General features: G+C 40.8%; 1 protein-coding gene across 1 annotated transcript; it reads right to left on the reverse strand.

Moving 5' to 3' along the window:
- Window positions 1–815: 815 nt before the first annotated feature.
- On the reverse strand, window positions 816–4,835 carry LOC134679349 (uncharacterized protein K02A2.6-like). The gene has a single exon (XM_063538251.1). It carries the CDS (start codon window positions 4,833–4,835, stop codon window positions 816–818), a length of 4,020 nt encoding a protein of 1,339 aa, XP_063394321.1.
- Window positions 4,836–10,697: the final 5,862 nt, after the last annotated feature.

The raw sequence follows: 10,697 nt of genomic DNA on the forward strand, positions 1-10,697 counted from the left end.
CATGCAAGAAGGTAAGCGAACTTGACATGTCTTTTAATTGAAAAACGCTTTTTAACTATTACTTATGAAAGCAGAAGAATATAAATGATCGTATTAGATTCATAACTGTTACATATTTGCCGTAACTTATTTTTAAAATGTGTTTTTCAATTAAAAGACACATCAAGATTGTTTACCTTATTTCTAATGCTAAAAAAAACGAACTAATAGTACCATCCTTAATGCCCGTCAGGCCCGTCCTTATATTTAATGTAAATGGGCAAAACCTTGTCAAAATTAATACAACTGAAATTATAATATTTAAATATTAAATTAGGTACTCTTCGTGGTTGAAACTAGAATGCTTCATAACACAAAAGTTTTTATTGTGATGTAATGTAAAGTAATCTAAAAATGTCCAGACAGAAATGACATACGAAGCGGCATAGAGTTATATATCACCTCCATATATTTCACGCAACTGAGCTACAGACAAGCCTACAACAACGCAAACTGACGCAATGACCCTAGGTATATGTTGTAACTTGTATACTCGTAGTATAACCAAAGATTAATTGATTGTATAAGGGCCACTTGCACCATCCTAATTGTAATAATTAAAAGCCGGTTTATTTCTGACTGACGTTTATTGTCAAACTATCTCGAATCTCAAGTGCCAGTATAGTAACAACCTTTTTACAATCGTAGCATCTCTCCCCCTTAAGCTAGCTACCCGGTATAATAAAATAAAATCTAATTAAACGATTTCCCATCATAGAACACAACCACAAACATAAACACAACTAGAACTACTTACTGACTAACGCTACACTTACTTAGCTAGACCTTTGGGCCCGCTTCCAAGCGCGCAACGCACGGGCGGAAGCATCGGGCGGTGGCGCGGCCGGAGCATCCACCGGTGGCGTCAGGACACCCGCGCTAGCGGGAAAGTGCTCCGTCTGAGGCTGCTCTGGTGCTGCCATAACTTCACCGTCCGATGCATCCTCAAACGCTTCGTCAGCACCCACTTCGGGCATATTAACACGCGCATTCAATTGTTCATCCGGATTACAAACACTTGCACGTGAAAGTGAAAATCGGTCTTTATTGGCCGGAATTATTTGATCAACATGCCTTCGCCATTCGATTCCCTGACCCATATCAACCGTATAAGAAACCGGACCAGTTTGCGACTTGATCCTACCTTCCGACCATTTCTCCCCTCTTAAAGTGTAGTCACGCGCGAAAACCACGTCCCCAACATTGACGGAGCGTGGTGTACCGCCAGCCGACGTCACCTGACGTTCCTGCGCGGCTTGCACGCCGGCGGCGCGGTCAGGGCGTAAGGCGTCCAGCCGCCCGCGCAGCCGACGCCGCATCAGGGCTACGGCCGGAGACACACCAGTAGTCGCATGCTCACAGTTACGATATTGGAAAAGAAACGTATTAATAGCGGTAGGTACGTCCGCACCTTCGTGCAGAGCTCTTTTGATAGCTTTTTTAATTGTTTTTACCGCATTTTCAGCGGCACCGTTGCCTTGTGGCCTGTATGGTGCTGACGTAACGTGTTTAATACAATTTTCTACACAAAATTTCTTAAACTCATTAGATAAGAATGGCGGACCATTGTCGGTCACGAGCTGCTCAGGAAAGCCAAACCGTGCAAATATGGCTCGGAATGCTAGAATAGTTGTACGAGCGTCCGTGTTTCTCATCAAAATAGCTTCTATCCACTTCGAATGTGAATCAACTACAATTAAGTATCGCTTTCCACCACAATCAGCAAAGTCCGCATGCAGTCTACTCCACGGATTCAACGGGTACTCCCATGGATGCAGCGGCGCGTGCGGTGGCGCGTCCCGTACCGCGCGACACGCGCTGCACGCGCGGCAAATCGCCTCAATATCTCCATCAATACCCGGCCAGTATACATAATGACGAGAAATGTTTTTCATCTTGTGTGTACCCAAGTGCCCTTCATGCAATTCATCTAACACCCGCTTTCGAATAACCTGTGGAATCACTATACGATACTTGTAAACCAAACAACCCATATCAGCGAACAAATCACTCTTCCTTGAAAAATAAGCCTTCTCTTCCTCACAGCTCGCGACAGACGGCCACCCAAACAGAACATAGCCAAAAATTCTATTTAACACGGAATCCTTCTGCGTTTCACTGGCCACCTCTTTGAAACTAACAGGTAATGAATCTTCAACTAATTGAACATAGCTTACAGCCTCCGAGGCGCGGGCGCGGCCCTCGCATGGCAGTGGCAGGCGGGAGAGAGCATCGGCCGGCCCATTATCTACGGAACGCACAAACTCTACTGAAAAATCGTAAGCCGCTAGGCGCGCAGCCCACCTCTGCAAGCGACTTGCAGCCGTCTGAGGAATTCCACTCTTCTTCCCAAAAATATAACTTAACGGCTTATGATCGGTTCTGAGTGTGAAGCGTCTTCCGAAAAGGTATTGGTGATGCTTTGTAATCCCGTAGTATATTGCCAAAGCCTCTTTGTCAAGTTGGCTGTAGTTCCGCTCATGTACATTAAGCGTCCGCGACGCACAGCTAACGGGCCGCTCGGTGCCATCATCATACCGGTGCGCCAGCACCGCGCCGAGGCCATAGGCGCTGCTATCAACCGCCAAAACGAGTTCACGTCCCTCTTCATAATGCGCCAAAACGCGCTTACCTAACAAAGCTTGTTTCGCCTCTACAAAGGCCTGCTTGCAAGCGGGATCCCATTTCCACTCAACTCCGGTTCTTAACAACGCATGCAACGGATGCAACAAAGTGCTTAAATTTGGTATAAATTTTCCGTAATAATTCAACATCCCGAGAAAACTTTTAAGTTGTGATACGTCTTTCGGTTCTGGAGCACTGGAAATGGCCTCTAGCTTTGTCGGATCTGGTCGTAAACCGTTTTTGTTAATAATGAAACCTAAATAATTCACTTTATCTTGTAAAAACTTACATTTGCTTAATTTTAAGGTCATTCCCATGATGCGTAAGCGTTCAAGTACAGCGCGCAAGTTTTGCATGTGAACCTGTTTATTAGGCCCGGTCACGCAAATGTCATCCAGGAAAACCACGCAATTAGGAATCCCGCGCAGAGTTTCCTCCATAAGCTTTTGGAACTTCTCCGGAATGCATGAAAGCCCATACGGTGTGCGGCGGTACACAAAAGTACCCACATGAGTGGTGATTGCAGTGTACGGCTGCGAGTCCTCCGTCAACAGACACTGTTCGTAAGCGTGACGTAAATCCAGTTTAGTGTATTGCTCCCCCCCGCTGAGATTAGCGAAGAGTTCCTCTATGCGAGGTAAAGGATAATAATCACGCTTAAGTTTAGGATTCACCGTCACCTTGTAATCACCACAAATGCGCAATTCCCCATTTTGTTTAACTACCGGTACTATTGGAGTTCCATAGTCAGAATGATCAACTCGGCACAGGGTTCCGTCGCGCTCCAGTCGTTCAAGTTCGCGTTCAATCCGTTCGCGCAACGCGAGCGGTACCGGCCTCGCACGAACATAAACAGGGTCGTGGTCTGTGAGCTGTAATTGAATGCTTTTTTTACAAGTACCTAATTTATCCGTGAATACCTCTGGGAACTCACTACACAGCTGGGTCACCAGTCTGTCCTCCTCTACTATCTCATTTATAGTTATCTGGTTGACCTTAAGAGCACGTAACCATTCACGACCCAAAAGGGGCCGCCCTCCATTTGGAATGACGTACAATGGCAAGTTAGTTGCTTTGATACCGTTTAGCGCAACGTCAACCGATAAGTATCCAAGGGCTTGGATTGGTGACCCAGAGTAGCCGCTAAAGAAACTATCATTAGGTTTAATTATTTTATGAGCAAACTTCTGCTTATAAAAGTCCTCATTAATAGCCGAAATACGACTACCCGTATCGATCTCACAAACAACATCTTGTCCGTCCACATTCAATGTAATAAAATAAGGTTTGTTACCTTGCGGTGAAACTTGAATGTTAAATAAATCCTCATCAGATTCTTCGTCCATGTAGTTTTGCCGACCGAACTGTCGACGAGCCTGATCGCGTCCTTTACCGCACATCACCTTCAAGTGACCGCGCGTGTTGCATTCATCACAATTGTAATGCATATATTTACACTTGTCCGGCCGGTGCGCCTTCCCGCACCGCCAGCACTGCGCCTGGTTGCCGCGCGCCGTGCCGCCCCGGGCCGCGGCCGCGCCGCCGCCGGCTCTGGGCCCGCGCCTGTCGCGCCGAGCACTCGCGTGATGCAAACCTTCACCAACATCGCCGCCGCCGCCGTCGCCGCCCGAGGTGCGCGCCGGCGCCACCAATGCGCCGCTCACCTCCGCGTGCTTCTCCGCGGCCTCTAGGGCGAGAGCCAGCTCCACCGCTTCTTTATATTGAATATTTTTTTCAGCGAATATCCGAGATCGCATCGCCTCGTTTGCCAGTCCCGACACGAACTGGTCGCGCAGATTTTCTTCGAGCTTGGTGCCGAAACTGCAAGTGCTCGCTAAATGCTTTAAGTTCTGCAAATATTCTGCGAGCGGCTCGCCGACTCGCTGTCGGCGCAGCCTAAAGACATGCCGCTCGGCGATCTCGGATCGCTGCGGTTCCAGATGATCGGTTAATAATTTTACCAGGTCTTCAAATGTTTTGGCCTCCGGAAGTGTCGGTGAACACAAATCGCACATAAGAGCATACGTGGCATGCCCGACAACTGTTATCAGCAGAGGCACCTTCAGTTCGGTCTTCACCTCATTTAATACAATGTACTGTTCCACTCTGCGGATATATGCCGGCCACTGTTTAGATGTCAAGTCAAACGGTTCCAACTTCCCGAAGGGCATTTTGAAATATTAAATAGCCCGATAAATTAACTGAAAACTCAAATAAAATCCGAAATCCTGTCGCCAATGTAATAATTAAAAGCCGGTTTATTTCTGACTGACGTTTATTGTCAAACTATCTCGAATCTCAAGTGCCAGTATAGTAACAACCTTTTTACAATCGTAGCACTAATAACCCGGGGTTAACCGGTTAAACCTGGAGTTACCATGGTTACCAGTACAATTTGACACTGAGTTAACGGTTTAACCGGTTAACCCCATTGCGATGGTGCAAGTGGCGCTAAGATGGGTAAAGACTTAATGGCGTTATTCACTAATTCGCGCTACGAGTCTGAACTAGTTATTAATCGTTTGTCTTAATCTGTCACTTTGACTTATGTATTTGCAAGAAAGGGATGGGATAAACCATAAATTCACGAATAACTTGTAAAGTTGTATGGATAAGGGAGGGGGTAAGAAAACATAGAGCCACCACTACCCTCAACTAATCAATCTATTTAAATTATTTAATATTGGTTCCTTGCTGTCATTGTTGTGTAAGGTAAATGTACGCTTCACCGAATGCTTAAGCCCTAAACTTACGTTTAATTTTTTTATTAGTTCTGATATTTTCTTACGAATATGTTCAATACTAAAATAGAAACATAGATAAATTTGTCCTCATTTAAACATACCTATAAATTACTGAAATGATTGGACGTGTATTAAAAACATTTTTAAAGTAATTTCTTCCAATTTCCTTGTTTGTACCGTTTACCGAACTAAGAAACGTGATTTGCACATTATACCGAATAGGGAGCCCGCATTACCGAACTAGGAAATAATTGTATGAAAATATGGTGTTGAGTGGTGCTCAAACTTCAGTAGTTCACTATTAAATCCCTACTATGCTTCGTTTTTTAGCATTATAAAGATGGTAAGCGATCTTGACGTGTCTTTTTTATTGAAAAATACTTTTGAAAAATAAGTCAGTAAGTAAGGTACGCAACAATTATAAAACATGTACGCATGTGTTTAAAAAAATTTGGCTGTTTCATAAATTTTGGCTCGTCCATTTTCTATGGAAGGGTAAATTTTTTTTCACGATTTCGGAGTTGGTCCCATAGTAAAAGTTGCTCAGTATAATCCCAAAACCTCCCTGGGAATGGGAATGTAGTTAATTTTTAGCCACCCTGTATGGGAACCCCGGAATTTCATAACAAAAGATAAAAGTTTAAAAAATCACAGTCGCCCACGACGAGAGGAATCTAAAAAAAATTTTTGGACATTTAGGTTCGGACCACCCTGTATAAAATATTATTGCTTCATTATTTTTATTATCCTATTCAGTTTTTTTGTCCACATTCCAAGACTATTATCAGGCGTCCAATAAGTATGTCTAAAGTTTGAAAAGCGCTGGCATTGAAATAATGGTCACAAAAAATAAACATATAAATATCGACCTAGCCGTTATCGTAATAAGGATTATATTCTCATGAACGTCGAATAGAAACATGGCCAACGCAAACATGAGTTCGGTAGCAGAGACCATGGGTACCATTTACCGAACGGCCGTTCGGTGAACGAAACATGGAAAATATGTGGAACCTATTTCGCGAACGGATTTTGAAAATAGTATTTAAATCGTAATCAATGTGGTATAACTACAAATCTATCATTAAATTTAATACTTGAATCCATTACAAAACCGTACATGTGTAAAGTTCTTGCTAATACTGACGTAAAATATCTAAAATTATTGTTTGATAATAGTCTTGCCAAAAACCTTATTTTGATGCCAAAAAGTCGTAAAACATGAACATTTCAAACGCAGTTTTATAATAATATATATAGGTTATTGTTGTTCGGCAATTGATCATAAAATTACAAATACATTAAGTTATTTGTGAAATTAAGTAGTTAATCTAAATAGTTCGTAATCAACCATTAAAAAAATAATTTCATAAACATACGCTTTCCCTGATTCCGGACGCTGTTCGATAATACCTTCCAATCAAATTGTCGGTGTACTCATCACCAAACTCACATTAAGCTTAATTTCTGATAATATGACTGCACTAAATTAATTAAATTGACTAAAATACACAAACTAATTAAGTAGTCACACTGAAAAACCATACTTTGAAACACAGAAATAAATTTAAAAGGTTTTATGACCTTAAGAAATATACGCAACTTCTTACCGATTTCTTTAAGGTTGCCCATACAAAGTGGCAATCGGCAGCAACGATCCGTTTCGATCAGTTGCCACGTCCCAACTGCGGGACAAATTGGCCGACTCTGAGGCATAGTGGAAGAGATAGGTATTTAACTCGTGGAAAAAAAATACGCAAGTAAATATCAGCTGTAAATAATCGACTTACAGCCTAAAATAGAAGAAATTCGGTAATACGGACGGATATTGAGCGTTCGATGGAGCGTACTTTTACCTTACAAGTTGACTTTAGCTTTACGACACGTGATCTATAAATTTATACATATATGTATGGGAATGAGTTATTTAACCCTATTACATTTGCAGCATTTTTATACATACATTTGAAATGTAATAAAGTAGTTTTATTTAGTCACCTGTCACCTACGTTGTACGTTGCACACCTGAAACCGTAGTATTAGTAAAGGAACTTTTCTATTATAATGTTTATAAACAACAGATGTAGCTCATAATTGTTTTCCTTCGTATTTTCACGGAAACTTACGAACGTTGCTGTTTCAGTCAGTCTCAGTACTAAAATAATGACTTTGAATCAAAGTCTTTGATTGAACAAGACTAGAGCGCCAACGATTTTTGCCAGGTTTCTCCCCTATGTAAAAATAAGCTGACGCCCTCCCCCCTATATTGGTTATATTACGTCAGAATCTAAGGGGTCATCCATTAATTCCATCACACGTTTAGGGGGAGGGAGGGGGTCAAGAAAATGTGACATATTGTGACATGGGGGAGGGGGCAACACAAACTTTGTGACGTCACTTTAACTTCATCAGTAACCGAAAATGTATTTGAATTATTTTATTCGCTGTACATTTAAATAACAAGTTTTTAAAACGATAATCGTTTTTATTCGTTTAATTTTCTTTCCTAAGCAGTTTTGGGTTATAAAATTACTAATATTTATATCGTCAAAAATATTTTGATAAAATATTAATAATACTCAGGTACTTACTTAATTCGATTTGGCGATTTCGTAGAAAAAATGTGACGTCACACTAGGGGGGAGGGGTTTGCCAAATGTGACCAAATGTGACAAGGAGGGGGGGAGGGGTCAAAAAAACCTAGAAATTCGTGTCACGTAATTAATGGATGACCCCTAAAGGGAAAAATTTAATAAGCGATTGGTTTGTTTTAGTGATTAATTTTACCAAAAATAATTTTTGACTCTGCAACGTGTTTGTTACTCATACTCATATTGTATTGATAATATAAATTACAGGTCAGGCTTACATGACTAAGCTACATTAAAGGTAGATTTATAAATATACAAGATTCATACATTTGAGAAAAGAAATATAGTAAATTAACAAGTCAATTATTGCGTTAGCATAGACTCATAGAGTGTGGAAGTATTATTTTAAACGTCACAATTTCATAGAAATGAAAACTCGTACGTTCGTTACGTGTTACGTAAGAACTATGAAAACCCCCTCTCTCCTCCTAGTCAGAAAAAATAAGATGGGTTCGGGAGAGGAGGGGGGGCGTCGAATATATCAATTGGCTTACGTAATACATAGATGAATGGCGCCTAGCGTGACAAATACGAACGATAGGTACCGAAAAAAATAGGTTTCCGTAACCAAAGGGTAAAAACGGGACCCCTATTACTAAGACTCCGCTGTCCGTTCGCCTGTCTGTCTGTCACCAGGCTGTATCTCATAACTATGATAGCTAGGCAGTTCAAATTTTCCCGTATGATGTATTTATGTTGCCGCTTTATCAGCAAATAGGTAGTAAAAACTGAATAAAATTAATATTTAAGTGGGGCTCCCATGATTGATTTTTTTGCTTAATGGTACGGAACCCTTCGAGCCTCGTGTGCGAACCTCGCACTTGGCTGGTTTCTTTTTAGCTTTAGAGAAACGGTAAATAATCTTGAAAAACACATAATAAAAATTAGTCTCAGCAATTTCTAGCATATAGCCATAGGTACGATCATTTAGATTCTTTTTAATTTCATAAATAAACGTTATAAACGTATATAACTATATTTTTTTAAACGTTTTTCAATAAACAGCCACGTCAAGATTGTTTACCCTTTATCTAATGGCCTGTTTTTATATTGATTAGTTTTTTTGGTGCGAGCTAGTACATACATATTTGCTACTTCAGCTACTTGCGTTTAGTAGCAAATGTATGTACTCGCACTTAACACTAAGTAGGTAATCAATGTCAAAACAGGTTCTCATGCTAAAACCGGCGAGGTTCGAGTCGGACTCTCACACCGAAGGTTCCGTACAAAGGAAAATTATAGAGTATCGAATATTGTGGTAAGCACCCCTAATGGTGTCTATGATTTTGCCTCAGCTTCTTATGTTTGATAGTTTCCGAATTACGTCATTTTTTTTAAGATTAATTAAAAATAATTATTAGGTATCTCACAAACGACCCCCACAATTTTTCTGAACAGACAGACGTAGACGCCGAGTGATCCTATAAGGCAGCGGTCGCCAACCTTTTAGCAGCCAATAGGGCCACATATATAGTAGTTAACGATGTTGACGCGGGCCGCACTTTGTTAATATTTATGACTTTATCAGACATTGTTATAAAATAGCCAGGGAGGCTCGTGGGCCGCTAGTGAGAGGTTCGCGGGCCGCAAGCGGCCCGCGGGCCGCGGGTTGCCGACCGCTGCTATAAGGGTTCCGCTTCCTTGGGGTTGGTGAAAATGGGCTGTGACAGGCGGACTAAGGTGAACACATTTTTGTTCATAAAGTTGTCTACTAAGTACCTACTTGCATAAGTTTCAACTTTTTGCACTTGGTACTTCATTGATACCTAGAAACTACAATTTCTATGTATACACCGTGTTTTTTTTATTTCCGTTACTTTCAAGGGTGCATTCCTGAGCTTAAATCAAGTAACTTTCCTAAAGACACCGATATTCTAATTAACTCCATTTCGGAGATAATAAATAATTATTTTTTTCCTATAAGGCCTCTACAAGCGTGTACACTTGCCTTAAGGCCGGTTTACATATTGGTTAGTGTTTAGAATGAGTTTATACATTTGCTACTAAACTTAAGTACAGTAAAGTTAAGTATAGTGAAGTATGTACATTTAATTACTTTTTAAATTTTTTTACAAGAAAATAAATCATTTTTTTTATTTAACTATGCCATTTAGTTGTCTTAAACGTACTTAACAATACCCCGAAGTTAACGGAATTCAATAAAAACACGGTGTATATGTACATGTAGGTAAACTGTACATTCTCATAAGATATTTTAATGACGTACGTAATTAGGGACTGAATACCGGTAGGTATATTTTTCATACAAATTAACCGGTAGGTATTCAATTTCGGTATCGCGGTTGTTTATGTATATTTTTGCATTTCATTTAGCTAAAGATATTTTATTTTTTAGATAAACCGGTAACGGTCCCTGATTATACGTACCTATAAAAAATAAGTGCTCTGTCATGCTCTGTCATTTCTTTTGAAAGATGAACATGTCATGATCATCCCGTTCGGTCATGATTTTATCACTACGTCGTTACATCGCCTTGCCAATTTCTTTTAATAATTAGTTCCTTAATAAGCTTGAAGTCAAAGTTCGCGCGCGGTATATCCCCGCGCACGCGAATTTCATGCGGAAGTCATGTACGACCTCTTTCACGAGCATAGTGAACTCGTCCAGTGTTGAGTG

The sequence above is a fragment of the Cydia fagiglandana genome, chromosome Z (assembly GCF_963556715.1).
Source record: "Cydia fagiglandana chromosome Z, ilCydFagi1.1, whole genome shotgun sequence".
Classification (NCBI taxonomy): Eukaryota; Metazoa; Arthropoda; class Insecta; order Lepidoptera; family Tortricidae; genus Cydia; species Cydia fagiglandana.